General features: G+C 42.7%; 1 protein-coding gene across 3 annotated transcripts in view; it reads left to right on the top strand.

The window, feature by feature from the left end:
- Positions 1-25063, top strand: part of RASSF4 (Ras association domain family member 4) — a 283607-nt gene extending 258544 nt beyond the window's left edge. For all 3 annotated transcript variants that reach the window (XM_040320772.1, XM_040320771.1, XM_040320770.1), the window contains 2 exons: positions 16458-16555; positions 23992-25063. In XM_040320772.1, coding sequence (XP_040176706.1) covers positions 16458-16555; positions 23992-24061 — 168 coding nt within the window. In that variant the 3' untranslated portion in view covers positions 24062-25063. The remainder of the gene's footprint in view (positions 1-16457; positions 16556-23991) is intronic.
- The last annotated feature ends 972 nt before the right edge of the window (positions 25064-26035 follow it).

Here is a 26035-nt window from a genome sequence, read left to right as displayed (position 1 = left end):
GGATCCTGCCATCTTGTTGAATCATGGGAATAGGATATTGCGCTGATATCTGGTGCAAATAGGACAGTTATTGACTGGGCAAAGCCCTGGGATTGTAGTCCCCTAAAGCTGGACCTCAGGTATACAATGAATCATTCACTCATAGTGTTGTCGGCGATATCCAGCTGTGCCCAGCCATACTCTGCAATACCCAGCCATTCTCGGTGATACCCAGCCATACATGGCGATACCCAACTGTACCCAGCCATATTCTGCAAAACCCAGCCATACTCGGCGATACCCAGCCATACCCTGCCATACTTAGCCATGCTTGGCCATGCTCGGCTATGCTCAGCCGTACTCGGCTGTACTTGGGTATGTGGCCAGGCTGTGGATGTCTCACACATGTGGCATCGCCATATCGCCGTGGTGTCATTTTTGGTATGTACATGCTATGTGTTAGAAATATTGTATAAATGGACAACTTTGTGTTAAAAAAAATGTGTTTTAACCACTTACCGCCCGCCAGCCATCATATGACGTCATTGACTTTGTGCAGGGATATCTGAATGATGCCTGCAGCTACAGACATCATTCAGATATCAGATTTTTCAGCCGGCGATTCCCTACACCATAAGAATGATCATAGCGGCTGTTCTACCGCTTGATCGTTCTTACGGGATATGCCGTGTGTGAGAAATAACCTGCTAATATGACAATTTTGTGGGAACAAAATCTTTATTTTGCAAAGAATTGTGGAAAAAAACTTCAAAAAAACTCACCATGCCTCTTTATAAATACCTTGGAATGTCTTCTTTCCAAAAAGGGGTAATTTGGGGGGTATTTGTACTTTTCTGGCATGTTAGGGTCTCAAGAAATGAGATGGGCCATCAGTACTTCAGGTGTGATCAATTTTCAGAGATTGGCACCATAGCTTGTGGACTCTATAACTTTCACAAAGACCAAATATTATACACCAATTTGTACTTATTTTTACCAAAGATATGTAGCAGTATAAATGTTGGGCAAAATTTATGAAGAAAAATTACTAATTTGCTAAATTTTATAACAGAAACAAAGAAAAAACTTTTTTTTTGCAGAATTTTCTGTCTTTTTTCTTTTGTAGCGCAAAAAAAAACAACAGTGATATAGAGCTTTCTGTTTTTGGTGGTTAACCAAAAACAGAAAGCTCTATTTGTGTGAAAAAGAAAAGACACAAATTTCATATGAGTACAGTGTTGTATGACTGAGTAATTGTCATTTAAATTGTGAGAGCACCGAAAGCTGAAAATTGGTCTGTTAGGAAGGGGGTTTAAAGGGGTTGTAAAGGAAAAAAAATGTTTTCATAATAAGCATCCTTTACCTGCAGACATTCCTCTTTTCACTTCCTCATTGTTCGTTTTTGCTCAGAAGTTGCTCTATTTCTTCTCTGTTCTGTTCACTTCCTGCTTGTCTGATTTTACTGACCACCGTGAAGGGAGGCTTTACTGCGGTGGTCAGTAACGTGCTCACCCCCTCCTGGGAACTACATCTGTGTGGCAGGATGCTCGCTACGTGTGAGAGACTTCAAGGAGGTGTGAATTACTGGGCGTGCCGCAATTCATACTGGGAAATGTAGTTCTAACATGAACGAGCGCCGCAAACCAGGAAGTGAATGAGAGAACAGAAACTAGAACGCCGGAGGTGATATAGATGAAGAAATTTAATAGGTATTTACTCGTTTTTTAACAGAATCATTACACTATTGTGTCTGTCTACCTTGCAGACATTAATTTTAGGCAAAAAATGTTTTTCCTTTACAACTCCTTTAAGTGCCCAGTGGTCAAGTGGTTAAACTGGATCAGTCTATCCCTGGAGTATATGAGGTGTAAAAAGGGAAGTTCCCATACATCCTTCCAGACCTCCAGCTCCGGAAGCTCCACCGCGCAAAAAGTGCACAGGTTATACAAACCATGGTGCACAGTCGGTTGCAATACCTTGTAAATTGATGAAAGTGTTTTTTTTTAAGGATTAGTATACAGTATGGTCAATTTAGAGGTACCAAACTGTACAATAAAGGCATGACGGAGTTGGAGAAACCAGAAAAGTAGGAGTTGGATAAAACAAAGTTGCGCTTGAGCTGGTAAAAAGTCTTCAATGGGCCCCCCCCCCCCCCCCACACACACACAGATATAGGACAAGTAATGGACACCACAATTAGCCCACAGAGAGGGGTCTGGAATTTAGAAGAATTCTAGTAAAGGGGGGTTTAGCCACAACAGGGTATACAGACAATAGTGCCTGGAGAAATTCTTTGCATAGGGAGTTACCGAAACCCATGCTCTAATTACCGTCTTCATCCAGAGTGTTAGAGGGTGAGGGGCTCTAAGGCCCCCTAAAAAGGGCATTCCCACCAAGGCAAAGCAACTGCGGAGTTATATTACTTATGGAAACATTGTTGCAATCCAAATTGGGTAAACAACCCAAACAAGTGTGTAATTGTTTGTCACATATTACATATCTCATTGCATGATACACTAATATTCAGACTACTCCTATACCAGTAGGTCATATACATTATTCAAAATAATGAGTCAATAGAATGAACAAAGCATAAGTAAACTAAATAATTGTTTACTGAGGTCATGACAATAATTGTTCATATGAATATGTTAATGTTTCAATGATTAGTATAGTGATTCATCTTATTGTTCCATGTAACATCAAATATAGATTGGAAGACCTATACGGAATAAAGGAGAGGGGCAGGGCAAAAGGGCATGTGAAACCCCACTATATATATATATATATATATATATATATATACATACACACACACACACACATACATATACACACACATTATTTCACAAATGTAAGTACACCTCTCGCATTTTTGTAAATATTTTATTATAACTTTTTATGGGACAACACTCCTGGCATCCTCCTCACCGCATAAGCCACTTCTCCGTCCAGTATGTAAAAAAAGGGCCCGTGCACTGGTGTTTCCCTTAGTTATTTCATTGCCGGAAAACTCTTTTAAACCAAACTTTTTGGTATCTTATTACGTTTTCACCTTTGATTAAACGTTACTGTATTTAAGGATAACACACTATTGAAGCCTTCTTTTATCCCTCCACACACCCCGTTCCGGTCCGAGAGAGTGCTTTAGCTTCTCTATCAGAAAGAGGGACCTTTTTTTACATACTGGACAGAGAAGCGGCTTATGTGGTGAGGAGGATGCCAGGAGCCCTGGGGTATCAGCAGCTCATATTGACCCAAGACCCTGCAGGCGATTGCTATTAGGAAGTCCACCATATCTGGTAAGGGTCCCCAATATCTTTGGTGTGTACCACAAGGAGAAGCCTATCCTTCATCCCCTCGTGGTGGTGGATTTTTATTTACAATCTTATTTTTCATCCTCAACGCATTATCCTTTTCTTCACTTTTGAAATTGGACTCACTTTTCTCATCACAAGTGGACTTTGTGCACACTATGGGCCAGATTCACAGAGACTTACGCAGACGTATCAGTAGATACGCCGTCGTAAGTCCAAAAATGTGCCGTCGTATCTATACGCTCATTCTGAAAATGAGATACGCCAGAATGTTGCCAAGATACGACCGACGTAAGTCTCCTATGCCGTCGTATCTTGGGCGCTTACGTTGATTTACACGTCGAATATGTAAATGAGCAAGATACGCCGATTCACAAACGTACGTACGCCCGTCATAGTAAGCTACGCTGTTTACGTAAGGCGTACGTCCGGCGTAAAGGTAAAACACCTCTATAGGTGGCGCAACCCATGCAAGGTATGGACGACGGAACAGCCGTCGTATTTTACGTCGTTTACGTAAGTCGTACGTGAATGGGGCTGGGCGTAGGTTACGGTCACGTCGAAAGCATTGAGCCAACGTATCTTAGAAAGTATTTGCGACGTGATTCTGAGCATGCGTGCGCATGCTTTGTAAATACTGGCCTTGCCTCACTATGTTACGTCAGTGTAGCGCAAATGGGATGCGCTATCTTACGTGAATCTGGACCTATCTGTTTATACTAGTTTATTTTGATTCCTTTTATCGAACTAATTTGTGCACCATTTCTCTGTAGTTCATTTACTATATATGCGGACATTTTCCATTTTTTATTTCATTTTGTGTACATATGTTGATAAGTATGTTTTTTTTCTTTAAAACCTATCGCTCACTGAGTATATGTCAATTGTGAATTGAGGTTTTGATTATTCATATTTTATTTAGGGATTGATTCATATGACTGGTTTTGGGGCATGGTCCGCCTTTTTACTGGTTGAGCCTGATTATTTATTCCAGTGTTATTGTGAATTGTGCACACAGGGTATAGCATAGGTTTCTTCCCAGTACATTCCCTTATCTCAGCTTACTTTGATTCCTTCACCCCCCCCCCCCTCACACACACACACACACACACATTTCTCATCTAGCACTAGCTGGTACCACATTGTTGGACCAGCACTAGTGGGCTTCCCCTACTTTGCTCATCCCCCACCCCTGCAGGCTTACAATAGATGGTGCGCCACATATAGAGCCTCCCCTTAGGTAGGGGACCAACTGTTTGTGCATGACCAGGGTAGTCTCCCGCTCAATACATGACCATAGGGCGTGCATAGCCACATAGCCACCTGAATTCCGTGTTGGCCAGTAAATGGGGGAAGTACAAGAGCTGCAGAAGTGGTGGGCTCCCAATTAGAATTGGCATATGCAGCTGAAAGGGCACTGTGGGCTTGATGGACCTGTCTTTGAATTCTCTGTCGCTGCGGGGCACTACTTGTGCTAGCCACCACACCAGCTTCAACTGCACTTATGGGACTGGCCACGTCACCACGTGTTACTCCAGTGCTGGTTTGAATACGACCAAGATGTACTAGATCGCTGGCGCTTGCCAGTTACCAGAAGGATGAGAGGCACTAGTACTGGCTCTCTGCTCCATATGAGAGCCCTGCGGTTCTTGCACCTCAACAACAGCAGAAGAATGGGGTCAGGTATGCCTGACCTTGGCAGGGACCACTATTTAGTCAGAGCTATCTGTCAGACCGCTGCTTCTGTCTACTGGTTCATATGCTGGGCCTGAAAATGTCCTCTTCACTCTCATCTGTCATGCTAAGCAACTTGTAGGCCTCTTCATTAATGTACCTCTGTTTGGACATTTTGGCCTTTAAATTTATAGGTACAACTAGTGCAACTCACAGGCAAAAAGAGCACCTCGTTGTAAGAGCCTGCTTCAATCGCTACCAAAAAAACTGTTAGCATTCGAAGGGATCAGGCCTGACTCTGCGAACGCTGCAGTGTTGTGTTTTGTAAAAATGACAGTAATCGATGAATACTGCACTTGGGTGGACTGGGCTGGACTGGGCAGAGGGGCTAAACGTGGGTGCTAGCAGGTATCTGGGCTGATCCTGCCAATGCTGTGTTTTTTGGAACCCTAAACTACTGGGGACGCTAGTATAGATCTGATCCAAGATATTAATCCATTCAGACACTACAGTAAGGGAGGTGTATGGAGCGTGCGTGGGTGTTAGCGATACTGGCACTAATCTGCAGCTGCCTAGGACTAATGCTCACCCTAACTGACGCTAAAACCGATGGGTGATCTAACGACCTGGCGGTAAAAACTAACCAACTAACACACCGGTGACAGGGAGTGAAAGTTAACTGGGAGGCAATCAAGGGATTAAACCTTTATTAGGGAGGTTCCCTAAAGCTACCTGGGCCTTCTACTAGCTGCCCTAATGCTGATTAGAGTCACAAGTGACACCAATGCAGTGATCAGTGAAAAATCTTAAAACTGCACTTGGTGACACAGTGACAGGGAGTGAAGGGGTTAACTGGGGGGCCGTCGGTGGGGAGTGATCCGGTGATGAAATGTGTGCCTAGGTGTACTGGTGTTAGTGTAGTGTTGGTGCAACTCAGTTAGATGTCCTCTATCTGGAACCAAAAAGGATTCCAGGACGGAAGATGACATCACTTCCCCTGCCTGTGTTTACACTTACAGGCAGGGGAAGCATTTCATTTGCCAGAACCGATCAGCAGGTCCAGGCCAGAAATCATTGGCCTGGAGTTGAAGACTGATCGGTTCTGTAACGAATCCAATCGCAGCGAGTATGGCGATTCGCCCAGGGCTGCCATTCTGCCGACGTATAGCTTTAACCGGTCGGGAACCGGTTAAAGGGTACTGAGAAGATTTTTGTGGGACAGGCTGTAAACATTGGAGGAGGCAGCAAACCTGTAAATAAGTAGCTGGGGAGGCTGGGGGGTTTAGTTACGTTCAGATTGGATATAGTTTAATTTGGCAAGTCAGAGGGTGGTTTAATGAAAGTTCATCTAACCACTTGCCGACCGCCCGCTGTCGTTATACGTCAGCTGTTTGAAGAGGAAAATCATTGTTATGGCAGGAGCTAACTGCCATAGCTCCGGTATTCTGTTCTTTAGTGGGCGGTCGGCTTTCAGATAAAAGTGGTCTCTGCAGCGGATTTGCCGCATGATCGCTTTTATCGGTGGTGGGAGAGGGCCCCTCCCGCGGTGCTCCGGTGCCATCCACCACTTCCCGGAGCAGTCGGTAGCGGCGAAGGTGATCGTATCCTGTCCCCTCTGTGGTATAGAGCTGAATGAGGGGAAGATGGCCCCCTGCTCGGCTCCATACTATTGCAGGGCGGAAGCAACATCAAAATGTCACTTCCGCCCACAGCTCTTAAATGGACATTTTTTTTTAAATAATTCAAACAATTATTTTTATTATTGCATTTTAGTGTAAATATGAGACCTGAGGTCTTTTTGACCCCAGATCTCATATTCACAATATAAAAAAAATTGGGCTAAATTTACTGGTATCTTCTTTTTTTTTATTCAAAAAAGAGTATTTTTTCAAAAAAAAGTGTACTTGGAAGGCCGCTGCACAAATACGGTGTGACAGAAATTATTGTATATATAATTTATAATTATATAAATTAACGACCGCCATTTTATTCTCTAAGGTGTCAGAATATATATATATATATATATATATATATATCTCAAAACGAGGTACAATCAGTGCCTAAAAATATAAATATCTGCTGCTTTGCTCATTAATATGAACAACCGCATAACTAATTTCTGATGAAATACCTAAGTTGAGTAGTAGATTAGTCAGTGTTCGAGATTTATTATGGATATTTTTTTCTGTAAAGCTAATTGGAAGGGATAGGCAGATTGAGAGGAGGAAGTCTGATTACATCAGTCTATTAAAATGAATACGGAAGGCAGAAAACTGGCTTGGCTGCTTTTGACTAGATAGAAAGTGCTGAATATCCAGTTTATTTTCATGATGTAAGCTTTTCTTACACAATCTGTTACAATTTTTGGAACTACCCATGGGAGCCTGTATGTTATATTGCAGACTTTGGATCCACTTTAACACCCAGTATATTGTCTAAGTAAACAAATACAATAAAGACCCACCCCCCACCCCCCTGAGTTAGGTTTTTAGTGCCATCTGGCATATGCCATAAAGAGAGATTTTGCCTTATTTTCTGTCCTACTAACAATTTTCAGCTGCAACACAAACAGAAATTTGTTTTCTTTTTGTTTTTGAGTAGAGAGTAGCAGTTATATAGAGCGGGTAAAATAGGTGTTGAGCACATCACCATTTTTCGAGGTAAATATATTTCTGTCATGCTATTGACATGAAATTTTCACCATGAAACCATGCCAAATACGTTCAGAAATTAAGTTATGTGTAATAAAACGGACTGACACAGAGAAAAAAATATTGAACACACCAACTAAAATGTATTTAATACTTCATACAAAATCCTTTGTTGGCAATGACAGCTTCAAGATGCCTCCTGTATAAGAAACTAGTTGCATGTATTGCTCAGTTTTTGGTCCATCTGTCGACACAAACAGTCTTCAAATTGGATTCAAGTGAGGTGATTGGCTGGGCCATTCTAGCAGCTTTATTTCCTTTTTTTTAAACCAATTGAGAGTTTCCTTGGCTTTGTGTTTGGGATAATTGTCTTGCTGAGATGTTCACCCTCTTTTCATCTTCATCATCTCAGTAGATAGCAGCAGATTTTTATCAAGAATGTCTTAATACATTTTTCAATTCATCCTTCCTTTACTAATATGAAGTTTGCCAGTACCGTAGGCTGAAAAACAGCCCCACACAGCAGCCCTACACAGCAGTTTCGCTGCCTGAGAATCTGGGGTCTGGTCAGAGCCTAAGTTATAAAGGGTAGCATAATAATCACGAAAACCCCGAGGCAATTTGAGAGGACCTGACTGAGAGCTCATCAGAGGATAGGCGCAACTTATGTACATACTTCAGTGCACGTCTCTTCCTGAGAGCTCTTGCCAGCATTTGGCCACATTTATTGCCGTGCTCATAATATTTATGCGACGTAACGTAATTGTTTACGTGCCTGACGATCTAGTAGGTGTAGGAATAGTTCTCTCAATTCAGTCAGTTTTGTCAAAACCTCTGGATCTCTGTCGTGTTTATGCTGAAGTGCCGCCTGTTGGAGGGCCTGGAGTATCCTGTTGAAGTCAGCTTGACTGGCTTTCTTGAGCTTGGAGCCCAAAGAGATCAGTTTGTCCCTCACCACCGCCTTATGACCCTCCCAGATGATCCCCTTACTCATACCTTCTGTGTTAATCTCTTTAAAGTAATGGGTCAGGACATTCATGACCCCAGAAACCACCTCTGCATCTCCAACAGGGATTTATTAAGTCGCCACGACCAGGCCTTATGGGTATCCTGCAGCAGGGCTAGTGTGGCCATCACTGGGGCATGATCAGATATATTTATATTCCCAATGGACAAAGCCTGCAGCAGCTCCAGAGTCAGATGGTCCAGACAGAGAAGACCTATACAGGTGCACCTTCAAGTAGTAGCTGTAGTTGCTGTCAGAGGGGTGAAGCACTCGCCAGCTGTTTATCAGACGCTGTGTCTGTAGGGATCTGCAAAGGTGTTTAAGGAAGGCTTGGGAGTGAGAGGGATGCCAGTGTGACATGTCAAGCAATGGGTATGGACTAACATTAAAGTCACCCCTTATATGTTTCAATAGTATTTCTTAAGATTTTCCATACAGTAAAACAGTAAAATATTCTCAACTTTTTGTTGTACAAAAAAAAAACAACGCAGTGGGAACATAACAGTACAGTCCGGTCAAGTGCAGTATACAAGTAATTGTACAAAATCAGGTCAGGGCCCACCCGTGCGCACGTATGGCCTAATCTGACCTATTACTTCCAGGACCACACTCACTTATGTAAACATACATCATAAAGTATAGAAAAAGATCAGAAGGCTGAAATGAAAGTCAGAGAGAGGTAGGTGAAAGAATAGAGAGGAACAGGAAGAGAGAGGGGGGAGAGACAGCATATAGAAATATGACACTTCATCTTATCAAATTGAGCACACAACCGTTCCATAGGCGTGAGTGTTTGTAAGTCACTTTTCCGGGCCAAAGTCTGCATATAATGTGAAATCTGAACATATCTATAGCTCTCTGTTAAAGGCATACTGTACTTATCCGTCATTATCTTTTCCGTTAACAAACCCCTGTGATCATAAAAGTCAGCTATACGCGGAAGACCCTTATTGGTCCACCACTCAAATGCATGGGGAGTGAGGCCCGGGGTGAATGCTCCATTTTTCAAAAGTGGTGCCAGAGGAGAATGGGGAGATTTAAAGCCCTGGGATCTGGAGACCCTATCCCATGACTCTAATGATAAAGACAGGGAAGGGCACAATATCAGTGGTCTTTCCTTAAGTGGAAGCCACATAATATGAGATACAGGTCTAGGGCGACAGAAATATGATTCCATAAGCATCCAGATGGCCGGGGCTCGCTGAGAATGGAATCTAGCTAGTTTTGCTAACTGAGCAGCATGGAAATATTTCTGTAGTACCGGCAGACTAAGTCCACCTTTTTGTTTTGGTGTATATAGAGTGCTTTTATTCACCCTGGGCCTCTTGTTCCCCCAAATATACTGAGTCAGTTTCCTTTGAAAAGTTTTTAGATCGGTTCGGACCAATGAAACTGGTAGTGTGCGAAATAAGTACAATAATCTAGGTAATACGTTCATTTTTACTGAGTGAAGTCTGCCAAACCACGATGGAGGATGAATCTGCCACTTGACCAAATCTTCAGTCAATCGTTTAAAAAGATCCGGGTAATTGGATCTATATAATGTTTCGATAGAAGGGGTCAAACGGACACCTAAATAAGAGAGTGCTTCTGGTTCCAAACCAAAACTAAACTTCCGTTCCAGAACAAACTGTGTTGAATCAGACAGCGATAGATTCAGTGCCTTAGATTTACTATGGTTAATTTTCAACTCCGAGATCTCTGAGAACGGCTGCAGTATGGCGTAAAGGTTAGGCAGGGAGGTGATCGGTGATGATAGTGTCAGCAACAAATCATCAGCAAAAAGCAAACATTTATGCTCATAGTCCCCACAAGTGATTCCTCTGACATATGGACACGAGCGAATCTTGATCGCTAGTGGCTCAATTGCAAGAGCAAACAATAACAGGGATAACAGGCATCCCTGCCTAGTTCCCCTTCGGATAGCAAAAGATTGGGAGGAGTATCCCCGAAGCATTAGAATAGCGCTCAGGGCATCGTATAGGGTCTGTAGGAGATCCAGAAAGCATTGCCCAAAACCATAGCGACTCAATACGTCAAATAGATAATCCCAGGAGATAGAGTCGAACGCCTTCTGGATGTCCAAGGAAAGTAACATTCCCTTTCTAACCCCTCCCCCGTCCCAATCAGATTGTATCGCTGAAATCAAGTCAATCAATCTACGGGTTTGGTCAGATGCCTGCCTATTGGGTACAAAACCCACCTGATCAGGATGGATGTAGCGCAATAAGAAGGTGTTCATTCTTTGTGCTAAAATCGTAGTCAGTATTTTTAAATCCGTATTGATCAAGGAAATCGGGCGGTAATTAGCACAATTACTATGATCCTTTCCCGGTTTAGGGATTACATTTATATAAGCAGTATTTTCGTAATTAGGAAGCTTACCATCCTGTCTCGGGGCATTATAATATGAGCAGAGGTGGGGAATAAGAGTGTCTTGATATTTCCTATAGTAATGTCCCGGGAAGCCATCAGAACCCGGAGCTTTGGTGGGGTGCAAGGATTTGATCGCTGTCCTAACCTCAACTTCCGTAAATGCACTATCCATCAGATCAGCGTGAGCCTGTGACAATCTGGGCAGTTGGATATCACTAAAAAATGTCTCAGGTCTAGAGGTGTCAGGTCTATTCGGAACACTATACAGTCTTGCATGGAATTTATAAAATTCCCTAACTATACTTTCAGGGTTCTGAGTGGAAAGACCAGTGGACAGACGTAATTTAGGTAAAGCCAGTGTGTATGGCCGAGGAACCAGTTTTCTAGCTAGCAGTGTAGTCGGCTTATCCCCCATAGTATAGAATTTGTGTCTAGACCAGCTGATATGTTTCTCAGCCCGGGTGGTCAAACTAAGATTAAGCGCAAGTCTCACATCATCATTTTGTGTCTAAGATCTATCGTTACTAGCTTGATCTCCCATTAATTTTTCTAACTTGGACTCTAGTAGCCTAATTTCCTGATCCCGAGCCCTCTTAGCCCTGGCAGCTATCTGTATTAACTTCCCACGAACCGTGGCCTTATGAGCTGCCCAAAGAATCTCGGGAGACTCGACCGAAGATTTATTGTTTGCAAAGAATTCCCCTATTTCCTTTTCGACTTCTGCATAAATTATAGGATCAATTAATAAACTGACATTAAGTCTCCAAGGGGAGGGCTTAGATTTAGTCCAGAGGCCGTAGGTCAGACCAAGGGGTGTTAAGTATCTTAACTGAATTTATATAGGGGAGTAAAGGTGTGCGCACTAAAAGATGGTCTATCCTAGAATATGTATGGTGGACTTGGGAGTAGTAGGTGTAATCTCTAACCGATTGGTTATCCTCCCGCCAGGCATCTATCAACCCATGAATATGAAATAAACGTGCTACCTTACTACTGCAAGTCGGCGGTCGCCTCAGAGTCAGCCTAGCTGGATCTGACTTGTCCATAATTCTATCTAGAGGGATATTGCTGTCGCCTCCTATTATTACCTGTCCCTGAACCTTGGGCAACAGCGTTCGAAACATTTTACTGAAGAATTCTGTCTGACCAGTATTAGGAGCATAATATGATATAAAAGAAACTTCCTGGTCGTGGAACCGTCCAACTGCCATAAGATATCTGCCCCCCTTATCTTTAATTATTGTGATCGGTGTAAACGGAGTTCGCTTAGAAAAGCAAACAGCCACACCTCCCTTCTTCTCCGCACCCCCTGCTAAGTAAAATTGTGGATACTTTGCATTGAGGTATCGGGGTGCAGAAGTCCTTGAGAAATTAGTCTCCTGCAGTAGAAGGACATCAGCCCTCTGCTTATGGTAAAACTGAAAAGCTTTTGTCCTTTTGACAGGAGAATTAAATCCGTGGACATTGTGTCTCACGATTGAGTAATCAGTGGAATAAGATGTAGCCATCGTGGCAGGGCAGAGCACTCTTACCTTGTATAATCTTTGTGGCGGTGGACCAGCTTGTTAGGGCGAGGACCAAACTCCTCCAGAACCCACCAGAGCAAGTAAAGCAACCTAGGTGCAGGGCCGAGGCAAGTGGGGAGGGTGGGGAATAGATAAGAAAGAAAAGCGTTTGAAACAAAGTGGAGAACAAAAGAAAAAAATTGTTAGGCCTGAGGCCTAAAGAGCCAGCCTGAAATTCTTCAGGTGACCATGGAGTAAAGGCACCGGGGTAAACCCCTACCGGAAACAAAGTCCGGATAACATCACGCGAGGGTACCATCCTCCTAGGAGGGTGAGTAGTCTCGCTGTCGGGTGGCATGTGTAACCACCCCAACCCAAAACAACTATGTAGCTCATATAAACAGAATAGCCAGAGTCTATCTGGGCACATTGCATACATAGGGATAAATAACACAACTGTCAATAGCACATGGCACTAGGCTCCACCGGGCGGGTACCCCGGGCGGAAAGGTTCCCCTTCGGTTGTTTCCGCCCCGGGGGTCCACCCTCCAATAGGGAACCATATCGACCCCCAGTCCAAGGGTCCCCAACCTCCATATAGGAGGGAAACTAAAAGACTCACAAAAAAGATCCTACAAACCATTAGGGACCTGGTGGGGCATCATATTGGCTATATAAAGTGCTAGAGGTTACAGCACATGACTTCTGCTTGTTTGGTTGCTAGAGATTACTGTACACCAATACTGCTCACTAATTGATTTCTAGAAGTTACTGGACATTTTTACCACTCACTAATTGGTTGATAGAGGTTACTGCACATTATTACCACTCAATGATTGGTTGCAAGTGGTTAGTGCACATCATTACTGCTCACTGATTGGTTGCTAAACTTATAGCACAATATAAAGAGGGATTTCTACACTGACATCAATGCAATAGGAGCATTTACACCAAACACCAGTGTAATACAATGACTGCCATGTAAGGAGACACTTCTACACCGACCACCAATGTTAAGGGGGATTTACACTGACCACCAATGTAAAGGGGGATTTACACTGACCACTAGTGCAGGGCAATTCTGCACTTACCACCAATGTAAAGGGAAATGTACACTAGTCACCAATGTAAGGGGGGATTTACACTCACCATTAATTTAAAGGGGGCTTCTACATGGACCACCACTGTAAGGGAGGATTCAAAACTGACCACAAATGCAAGTTTGGATTATTGTACCGATTAGCAATATAAAGAGGAGTTTCTACACTTCAGAAACTGGCTACCAATGTAATGGGGATTTACACTGACCACTAATGTAATAGGAGCATTTACAGTAACCACCAATGTAAGGACGGATTTACACTAACCACCCATGTAAGGGAGACCTTCACACTGGCCACTAGTGTGAATGAAAAGATTGTACACCAAGCCCCAATGTAATGAGAAGACTTACACTGACCACCAATGTAACTAAGACATTTAGCCTGCGTTCATATTTGTGTTTGTCAGGAACGCATGCACAATCGCTTTCCTGACGCCAGAGAAACGTGCTACCCTTTCGTAAATACACAGCAGTGCCATTAATTGTTAATGACATCCTCACGCATCTGCTGAGATGTGCGTAATTCACATGCACCAAAATGCAGGGTGCTGTGGCATCCGGCGGCACCAGCAGTTTGCTTACCTTTGCAGAACAGGCAGGACTTCCAAACATGCCCCTTTACCTCCCCAGTGGGCAGCATTCAGCAGAGGTGATGGTGGATATGATCTCAGAGGGGCATTATATACATATGAATGCAGCCTCTATTTACATATCAATACAGCCATTCCTATGCTATTTACATATTAATGCCACCGCTATTTACATATCAATGCAGGTTATTTACATGTAAACACAGGGTCTGTAGGGGAGTCATCTGTACACGGCAATACGGCAGAGTTGGGCAGCATTAGTAACAGAACTTCACACTGAGATATTGGGACACAGCATGACACTAAAACTTCAAGGGACAAGGGAATTAAAACTGGGATGGTTGGCAAGTATGAGGCAGCTGCTTTGCCTCCACAACAATGATGGGGCCCAGGGCAGCTTCCCCTGTTGCCCTGTCTTAAAAACGACCCTGCTTATGAATCAAGTAGAAAGTAGGGAATTTTCTTTTATAATAAAATTGATGAGCTCCTATTAGTTAAACTAAAGGGTATTTTTTCAATTGGGATACTATTATCTTCTGTGTAGGGTCCTGCATGTCCACTACCTCCCAGCCATGCCAATGTTGTAACTGTGATGCAATAAAGTACAATCTTGGATTGGGTATCGCAATGGACCATGGACAATGTGAATTTACTCCATGTTTTGCTCAATTGTCTAAATTTGACAATACGAGGGAGTATATTCTTGTCTGTGAATTCTGTAATATTTTATGCAATTACCACTCCCAAATATTTAAATGATGTAACCAGGACCATCGGATGAGCATGGTGTGGATGCTCCAAACGTGCAGGGTCCAAAGTAGCATAACGGATTTGTCCAAGTTAATATTAAATCCTGAAAAGGATCCATACAAGTCTATTAAGGACATAACTGCGGACAGGGATGGACCCATCCCCAAAAACACTAGAGTGTTATCTGCATAGAGTGCTATCTTATCTTCACCTGTAGATCTGCGAAATCCAACAACATTTTTAGAAGAGCGAATAGCCTCAGCCAATGGTTCAATGGCCAGAGCAAAAAGAAGCTGGGATATAACAGAGGGGACATCCCTGCCTTGTCCCACTGGTCAATGAAAAAGGGGGCAATACACATCAATTCACCTGTACCCTTGCACTTGTGGAGTCATACAAAAGTTGTATCCATCAGAACCAACCTTATAAAAACAATTTTCATGCCCCAACTGTTATATTTTTTACATAATTACCCAATGGTAATACCTTTACACATTTTTTGCCTACTCAGTTACATCTTCTGTACTTTACTTTGGAAGGACAAAACACCCAGACGCAAACTGGAACATCTACAATGGCTCAAATATAGTAAGATATGGGTCGTGTATCCATCCCTAACCCTTGGCTGTACTACTTGATTGCCCAGATGCAACATTTTCAAATATGATGGATAACCCCCCCCCCCCCCCATCCCGACCACATCTACGTTTATCAATAGTATGATACTATACTAACTCCCAGGATATTCCGGAAGGCCTAGAGTATCTTAAATTTAGTAAACCTGATAGACTATACCCCACATATACTCTTATGCAGAAGGTCTGGATTAAGCTTAAATTCCTTCAGGCAGTGACAGGTTTCACTAGCTTTAGTCCCATTTGGGATAATGAGTCTTACCCTGAGTTAGCCAAGCTCACATACTGTATGCACCAGTATGGTGGAAGTTGGGCATTATGCATCTTCAACATATATTTCACAGCAGGTCCCTGCTTTCCTTAGCGGCGCTATGCTCTAAACTACCTCTTGGTGATCTAACCTCCTAAAGTGTTCTTACCTCTTTAATGTAATGTCTACCAAATACAGAGCAAAGTGCCCATATGTAAACAACCACGTAAGCACGTGGAAGGGTAATCATAATCACCCAAGGACGAACAGCAGAATGCCATGTAGGACAATGGTAAAAGTAGTACAGGGCTGGGTTGGGGGTATGGCAGCAAAGCTGGCTACAGGACTACAGGACACAAACTGACCAAGCCAGCATAGAGTTGCTGCTGTGCTTGGTGTGATCAGATTGCAACAAGAAAGAAGAAGAGAAACTGACAGGATCACCATGTATTTGCTAATAAATTAGTGTGTAGTGAAAGAAAAAGCATCCTTTACTATATATGGTATTACTAGATATTACTAGTATTAATTCTTATCATGCTGACCCTTCTGTGCCTCCCCTTGAATAAATGTTACACTTGAGATTCATCTATTTTTTTCCATAATTCTGTTTTCATGGTAGGTGGCCCAATACATTAAGTTTGAAATGCCTGTACTGTGCAGCTTTGTTGAAAAACTGAAGGAAGAGGAGGATAGAGAAATAAACAAACTGTCTAAAAGGTAAGATATACGCTATGTGTTCATGAATAGTGATGTTTGATTATTTGGTATAGTTACATTCCTTTTCATATATAGTATGAAAAAGGATATGTTCTGTAGACAGTTTTTTAAGAACCCATGTTAGTCCAGCCTACAATAGGCTGCACTTCAGCTGTTTTGCCAAGTACCGTGCCAAACACTAAACCCAGGACCAAGCATTCACTATGTCTGGTCTCCCACAATACACAAAACATGGAAAAGCAATTATTTTAGTAAATATAAACTGCTAAATACCTTTTCTCATTAGCAGTTAGAGCAGTCTTGTGACTTATATCAGTGTCCAGCCAAGCACTGGTTAAAGCTTGTGGGTGGAGTTTTCTGACTGTCCTATGAGACTGCAAGACTCCTGACCCTCTGTCTGGACAGTGCTGATTGGCTCTGTGCCGATCACATGCAATCTCCCAAGAATGTGCAGCCTGACTCCATAGACTCTGTTATCAGGAAATTATCAGGGGACAGTGGAAGGAGGGGAGGATCAGAGAAGCCATAATCAAACAGCCTTTTTACACAATGCGGAGGATTAAAGCGGTTGTAAACCTTAAATTTGCACTTTTACCTACAGGTAAGCCTATAACAAGGCTTACCTGTAGGTAAAAATAATATCTCCTAAACCTGTACGGTTTAGGAGATATTCCCCTCGCAATGCGGGCGGCGCATGCGCAGGGGGGATCCACGGCGGAAGATCCGGCAGCCGCCGGACCTTGCCGATTTTAAATCTCCCGCGCCGCATGCGCGGGAGTGACGTCATCGCCGCTCCAGCCAATCACAGCGCTGGAGCGGCGATACCCGGAAGACACGCCAGAGGCAGGTTGACATCTCGCTCGGCGTGAACCAGGTAAGTGTTGTTCACCTCGTTTTGAGGTAAGTATTTCATAATCAGCTATTATGCGGTGCATACTAGCTGATTATGCATTTTGCCTTGCAGGTAAAAAAAAAAATATATATATATATATGCGGTTTACAACCGCTTTAACTACTTAGGTTCCTCAGTGAGTATAACAAGCATGCTTTACTGCATGTATACATGAATTTTACTGTTGTGTGTTTAGTAACACTTTGATACAACAAATTTGTATTCTGAAGCTTTGTACTGCACTTAGCAAAACAGTCAAGGACATGCACAGAGAGAGAGAGAGAGAGTCATAAAGGCAGGGATGGACTGGCCATTGGGACTACAGGGAGTTTCCCGGTGGGCCGATGGCTCAGTGGGCCGGCTTCAGTGACAGCGGCCTGGGAGTTTCTCACTTCTGCCTAATCTTGTCCCATGAGGGGGGGGCACCAAACTGATTCTTTCCCCCGGGAGAAATAATGTCTAGCTTCCCCACTGGTACTGCCTATAAGAGTACCAGTACCAGCCGTTCTACTCTAATAAAGTAAAACGGCTAGTGGCTAGTGAACGGGGGAGAGGGGGCTTGGGTGGCCGGGGGGGTGCGGGAGTTGTCCAGCCCCCATGGGGGAGACCTGTCAAAGTGGGCCAGTCTGGATGAAGTCCAGGGCCAAATTTTTGTCCCAGTCCAGCCCTGCATAAAGGTCAATAAACCCTCTGAGCAGGGAGGTGACCATGGTCAGAGCTAGGAAAACCTCCTATGAAGAACAGTAAACAATCTCCAAAGCAGACCTTGCACTAAATACAAGTGCCTCATGTCAAAATCATGAGCCACAGAGGGATCTTAGGAAAATCTCAATTCTCACAAAAGAAGATTACAGTTTTGGACAGAAGTATGGAAGTAAGGTACTGTAATGCCCTGTACACACGATCGGTTCATCCGACAAAAACGGACCAAAGTTTTTTTTCATCAGATATCCGATGAAGCTGAATTTCATCAGCCTTGCCTACACACCATCAGTTAAAAATCTGATCGTGTCCAACGCGGTGACGTAAAACACAACGACGTGCAGGGAAAAATTAAGTTCAATGCTTTTCAGCATGCGTCGACTTGATTCTGAGCATGCGTGAATTTTTGACCGATGCATTTCCCCACAGACGGTCCATCGGACCGTTTTTATCAGACGAACCAATCGTGTGTACAGGGCATAAGTGTTTATGATTTTATGTGTTTTTTTTTTTATTTCCCTAATGCAGCATTTTTAAATCAGGTGATGGTGCGGGAGGGTTGCCACATGCATAAACTGTCCTAGCATTTTAGTGTAGGTCCACTATAAATTGTTACAGGAGATATCCCACATGTTAAATTTCCTGCGTGTATTATTGTGCGATGGTTACACTATATGCAGTGCTTTGGAAAAACCAAGCCTTGCATAATTTACTGTACAGTATATTTTATACCCGGGGTCAACAACCCATAGCTCATGATCTACAAATAGATCATTGTCAGCTGACTGGTAGGTCGCGGTGTGGTCTTGCTGAGCCGCCATCCCAGAGCAACAAACAGAGTGCAATGCAAAGGGACTACTTGTAAAGTTGGATCTGTAGTAGGGAGCAAGAGCCGAATAAGCCAATACCTCCCCTGAAGTGCTGGCTCCTGTGTGGAGTGATACCAACTGCACTCCACCTCTTATCCTGGGTAGCGGTCTCCAGAGTGGTGCCAGCGGCAGGAAAGAAGAGAAGATCTTCAGGTCAGTGTGAAGCAATGCACTGGGCATAATAGTATAGGACTGCTTTCACACTGATGCACTGCTTTTTACCCTTAGGCCTCGTACAGACGAGAGGATATCCGCTGGAAACGGTCCGCCGGACCGTTACCAGCGGATAAATTCTCTGGCGGATTTGGATCTGATGGCTGTACACACCATCAGATCGAAATCCCCGCGGAATTCATCCGCGGTGACGTGGCCGCGCCGACGCGGCGACGTGCGCGACCCTGGAAGGTAAAAACTTCCACGCATGCGTCGAATCATTACGACGCATGCGAGGGATGGGAGCGGACAGACTGATCCGGTGAGTCTGTACAGATGACCGGATCAGTCCGCTGGACTGGATTCCAGCGGATAGATTTTATAGCATGCTACAAAATTTTTATCCGCTGGGAATCCGTCGGCTGGATTTTTATCCGCCGAAAATTGTCCGCTCGGGCCTACACATGACCGGATCTATCCGCTGGAACTGATCCGCGGATAAATCCCAGCGGATAGATCCGGTCGTGTGTACGGGGCCTTACAGTGGGTGCAATGTAGTGTACCTGCAGCTTTTCTGCCGGTTTGCTGCGCTTAGCCATTGCCTACTATTATATCCTGCAGGTTTGGTGCACTTTCTGAAAGCACACAAAATTCAAATGCAAGTTAACCTTTACTGCTCCAAGCCCTGATGTTCTGCGGTTTACCTGCACAGCGAGTGCAGCACAATGTATCTGCGACTTTCCTGGGTTAGCTGCGCTTTGCTATAAACTTCTATTATGAGGTGTGTCTAAAAGATTTAGTGAAAGGTATCAGAAAACAAACAAAACAGAAGATACAAACAAATTACCTTTATTGGCCTTCAAAATATTCACCATCCTTCACAACAAATGTTTGGCAACCTTCATAAAGCTTCTGGAAACTGTCAGCAAAGGCCTCTTTAGCAATCATTCGCAGAACCGCTGGATCGCCGGCCACAAAACCCCCCTAAACCCCGAACTTACCCAAACAAATTAGCACAAAAAAAAAACAACAGTATGGCTTGAATAATGGCGTTATTGGTATAAATTGTATTTACCATTTTTTCAACCAATTTAATCACACATACAATAATGAATAAAACTCTTAATAAGGAAAACTTTCTCAGGTATAGAACTCAAGCAAATATCATAACTTTTAAACTGTAAGTCCCCACCAGTCAATCTTGTTGTAAACAGAATTGGCCGACCCAACAGCTGCGGCCATTTCCACACAGAATTGAAGGCCTAGATTGAACAGATTGCTCCCCACTTCAGACAAATGAATAGAGTCAGACCTATACAAACCAGGGATACCACCCTCTAGGACAATGTGACAATATGAAAAACTGCCAATAGAAGGCATAAACTTTTACAGAGACCTGTTGATCCGCCTTCTCACTTTCTCCAGGGGCTTTAACTGGGGCTAGGAGAACCGGAGAAGGTGGGGAACTATCTCAGAAAAAACAAATGTACAAAACGGAAAAGAAAGTTTAAAGCGTTGAAAATCCTGCTTCATTGTGAACATTAAATCAAAAGATTTTTGATGGCCAATATACTTATCTCCTGCATGAATTATGAATACTGAAGGTGGAGGCCAGTGTATACAAAGCTGAGACAGATGAAATGATAATTGACTCCAACGCAAACCTCTAATACATTTCCAGTAAATTGAAAATGAGTCTGTGAGACGTAATAGGTTTTCTGTGTAGCAACGCTGAGATGCTCTCATTCGTGCCCAAAAAACAATGGAGTGACCAAGTGTCCAATACGGTCCTGTTTGAACCTGAAGAAATTAAATAGAAAGGTTACGGTGAATATATACGTTAATTCTATCAGACTCCCATCTACCCAATCTTATTACTGCATCATCTAGGCCCATTCTGGCCGCTTCTGTGGCAGCGCCAACGTGGAAAGAATGGGTCGAGAACAAGACGTCAGAAGGACCTATCACCCACAAACATTTTTTAAACACGGAAGAAAACTGATATTTGGTAAGAGGTAAACCTTCAGATGTATTAGGAAATTGCCTGACATGCCAGGCCTTATTCCCAGATACTTTGTAATGACTACATTGTAATGACCGCATGGGTAGAGCTGAACCAAACATCCTCTACCTAGATCTAGAGAGTAATGGATAAATAAATGAATGCCAGTACCAAAAACAGCAACATCTTGAAATTTCAACCCAGAGTGTCGTTACCAATTCCTACACTCTAAGCACAGCAAAAAAGGCCAAACAGAAAGCCGCTTGAAAAAGAAACTCCTCAAATTGATTATGGCATACTTGACGTGTAGATAGACAAAGCAGTTTGAGCGTTTCAACAGAGATGGGCTTGTCAGGGGCGTAAGTGCTTTTTCTGTAACCTTTCAAGGCTTGTTTTACCAAAAAGAATACATTCAATGGTGGTAAGTTATGGAGTTTGAAAAAGAAAGAAACTCCAGGCAAAATTTTAATTATGTGGCTGTGGGACAAATGGTCGTGCATCAAAAATGCATAAAATAGCCAAAATTGCACCCTCCGAGTGTTGGTAACAATTAAAATTGAAGGTTCTGCAGAACACCAACCACCTATTCTAAGCAGCCGAATAGTCAGACCAGGTGTGAGGGTAGAGAGAATTTCTAATCCCCATGCTTAAAGCATCTAGATCAAATTTCAAAGATCCAGACAAACGCATCCCTCGCGATCCACTTGAGGAAAAAGCTGCCGGAAGCATGAGATCTGCAAAGATAAAGCATCCACAATTATGTTAGATTTACCAGGAATGTGTTGAGCTTTTACCCATATGTTATGTTTTAAACATAGCAATACAAAATAACAAATTAATTTAATAACAGAGAGGGGTTTTGAAGACAATTTATGGCAAAAAGTACTCCTTTGTTATCAGTTTGAACAATGATTCTTTTGTTAACAAAATAAGAGCTCTAACAAAATTTTTTTTTGTTGCTTTCTGAGCAATTCAAGAATCTGGCCAAGAACCACATAGCCAATGGGTGGGCCATATGGCCGCAAACCCTTGTGAGCCAGCCACATCAGTGAAAAGCTCCAAGTCGGCTGCAAAAAGGAAGATCGATCTACCATTGTATTGGTCAAAAAATTGGAACCAAACTGACAAGTCTTCTTTCAGGTCTGTAGATAAGCGGATGTGAGAAAAATAAATCGATTTAAGCCTGGCCGTCACCAGACGACGGGAGAATATACAACCCACTGACATGACTCTTGAAGCAAAAGCTAAAAGACCAAGCAGGGATTGAAGTTCCCTCAATAACACGTTCCGCCTGCAAAAGCAGGATGGAAATAGACAATTTTAATCTAGCAATCTTGGCTTCAGGTAGCCTGAATTCCAGGGCTAAGGTGTCAATGGTGACTCCAAAAAAAAAGAGAAACGGACAGTAGAAGTGTCTTCTCAACTGTCAACAGGATACCAAAAAAGTTAGTGATACAAGTAAAGAGCTTCAAAAGGTAAAAACAAAGGGGGAAACCTGCTGGACCAACAACGAGGAAACCATCAAGATAATGCTGTTTCCCTTAATGTAGTGTAAAAAAAGGGTTTTATGGTAAATCAAAAATCCTATTCAGTTATATTTCAATACAAACCTTATTTTTTTTGCTGGAACTTAAACAAAGGGTGTGTATATAGCTACCAACCAGAGTACAGGTTCAATGTTCCCCACCCCAGTCAAATGAATGAATCACAACTGGAGTGTTTGCATTGTACTTGCAGTATCTGAAGCTTGGGTAGGAACAGCAGTAGAAAAGGTCCACCACCACTAAGTGAGAACAGGGATAAATAATTGGTCTCCTCCAAACCAACTACCTTCTCTCTGTGTTTTCAAAGTCGGTGTGGGGATTATAGTGAACAACTATAAAACCACCTAATCACTTTCAGACCCCTGGAACCTGCCACCTTACAGGAGGCACCGTGTTTTTCAAGACAATGTGGTGACAGTAGTTGATCAGACCTCCGATATTCAGTCTTTGATCTCAAAGTTCAATTTTAAAACTGGATTCTTACCAGTGACAGCAACACACGTACGATACTTTACGATACTTTTTTGCTTTATGTAACAGTTGCTTGCTTAGAGAATTTCTAACAATTTGTAACTTCTCTTTGTATATAATAGCAGCTCAGGCTGATGGAGACTCTTGTTATTACAAAACAGAAGCAAGCAAGTTATTGCAAGGGATGTTTGAAATTAGGAGCTTTATTGGCTAATATTCTAATATTTAGACAGCCCTACTAAGGCTTTGCCATACACTGTGCAAATTTCCCCTGTCAATACAGACAGTGCTGACAGTAGAAAGTTGTACCCAAGTTTTTTTTGGTACATTCAGCCTTCCCACTAACGGTTTAGAATCTTGGCCATTTCCTGCTGAACAGTGTGTGGCCCGCCTAATGGAATGTACACACGATCCGAAAACCGAAAAATACTGCTTTTGAATCGATCGTACGATAATCGGATCGTTGGTATGGAGCATTCGAGAACCGATCGCGACAGTTCCTCCGATATTATCTGATCTGAAAAACATAAAAAAAAATCTCATATGATACCAGATTGTACGATTTTCGTTTTATCAATACAGTTGTCCGAAAATACAATAGAAATACACTACAACACATGACATCACTTCAGATTTTCGGATCGTGTATGGGCCATAAGAGTTATTATTTATTTTATTCATGTTGTATTTATTTGCTCAGAGCAGGTAAATGATTTTTACTAAGACATTGATGGTGGTTAATATGATTGGCACACAAAGTAGTTACCATCTAAAAACACTCACAGGATATTTTTCTATCATAGGTACAATGCAATCCGCTTGATGATGTTACAAAGGTTAGAAGAACTAACAAGCTATGAGAGCTACGCATGAAGAAAGCACAAGAGATATGAAGAAAGTTGGACGTAATATCTGCCATACCATGGACCTTACAGCTCAGAAACTTTTCATCTTCTAAATTACAGTTGTTTACATATAACTACATGAACTATATTCTACTTTTTACTTTTAGCTTTTCTCAGGATATACTGATCACAGCTGCCTCATTACTGATATAGTGCCAAGATTATCTCCAAAATAGTCATGCATCACAGATCTGTGTTCAGGAAAGTAAAAATGTATACTTTAAACTTAAAGTGCTATGAAAGATTTTTTTTCTTAAATTAAAAAAAGGTTAGAATTTCAATATTTTACGTATTTTTTCTTGCAGTGTAGAGAAAGAAATTAATTGATTGTGTTCCTTGGTAGTTAGCACAACCGGGTTCTGTTAGGGCAAGCCTCAGTTCACAAAAGCATTACCCATGGGGTATTTTATTTGCTTATTTTTTAGGGCCTATTCATACTTGCCTGTTTTCATGCAGCCAGAAAGGCTGAGCATCTTGGAAAAATCTTGCCGATATGCCATGCATATTGGCACATAGGATTTGACAGACAGCAGGGAGAAGGGAGAGAGCAGCTAGAGATGGAAACAGTGCTGGATTAAGTGAGGGTGAGGGGGCATACCTAACATGCTACCTAACATTTCTTACCATAAAGCAAAGAATGCATTAAAAGAAAAAAAAAATTATACTTTAGAAACACTTTAAGATTATGTAACAGTGCTCCTTACAGTGATGCTCAGTGTAAGGGAAAACATGCCTTGGCATGTGTGGTCAGTGAATGAACGAAAAAATGCCCCACTAATGGTGGTCAATGTTAGCAGAAATGCCCAGCGTAAATAGTCAGTAGAAGAAAAATGAAATGCTTCGCTGTTGGTGGTCGGTGGGAGAAAAATACCTGACTTTATTACAGGAGCCTTTAGTTGTACAGTAAAACCTTGGTTTGCGAGCATAATTCATTCCAAAAACATGCTTGTATTCCAAAGCACTTGTATATCAAAGCATTTTTTTTACATAGTATAAAAGAGAAGAGACCTCTAAAGCCTCGTACACACGATCAGCCCATCCGATGAGAACGGTCTGAAGGACCGTTGTCATCGGTTAACCGATGAAGCTGACTGATGGTCCGTCGCGCCCAAACACCATCGGTTAAATAACCGATCCTGTCAGATCGCGATGATGTAAAACACAACGACGTGCTGAAAAAAAGTTCAATGCTTCCAAGCATGCGTCGACTTGATTCTGAGCATGTGTGGATTTTTAACCGATAGTCGTGCCTACTAACGATCGGTTTTGACCTATCGGTTAGGAATCCATCGGTTAAATTTAAAGCAAGTTGGCTTTTTTTTAACCGATGGTTAAATAACCTATGGGGCCCACACACGATCGGTTTTGACCGATCGAAAACGGTCCACCAGACCGTTGTCCTCTGTTTAACCTATCGTGTGTACGAGGCCTAAGTGTAGCAATAAGTTGCTTAATGTTTTACCTTCAATAAATGTAACCATATTGCTACACTTAGGCCCCGTACACACGGTCGGTTTGGTCCGATGAGAATGAACCGAAGTTCATTTTCATTGGACCAAACCGACCGGGTGTATAGGCTATCGGTCTGGTTTCCTTCGGTCCAAAATTTCTAAACATGCTTCAAAACCGAACCGATAGACCGCTGCCCCATCGGACCAAACCGATGGTTAGTACAGAAAAGCATCGGTTCAAAACCCGCGCATGCTCAGAATAAAGTCGACGCATGCTTGGAAGCATTGAACTTCTTTTTTTTCAGCACGTCGTGTGTTTGACGTCACCGCGTTCTGACCCGATCGGATTTTGGACTGATGGTGTGTACACATATCAGGCCGTATGGCCACTTCAGAGGTGAACTGATGAAAACGGTCCGACGGGCCAGTCTCATCGGTTTGGTCCGACCTTGTGTATGGGGCCTTAGAGGCTCCTCTCTACTTTTTTATAC

Source organism: Rana temporaria, chromosome 8, assembly GCF_905171775.1.
Source record: "Rana temporaria chromosome 8, aRanTem1.1, whole genome shotgun sequence".
In the NCBI taxonomy this organism is placed as follows: domain Eukaryota; kingdom Metazoa; phylum Chordata; class Amphibia; order Anura; family Ranidae; genus Rana; species Rana temporaria.
This window is presented reverse-complemented; position numbering and strand designations above follow the sequence as displayed.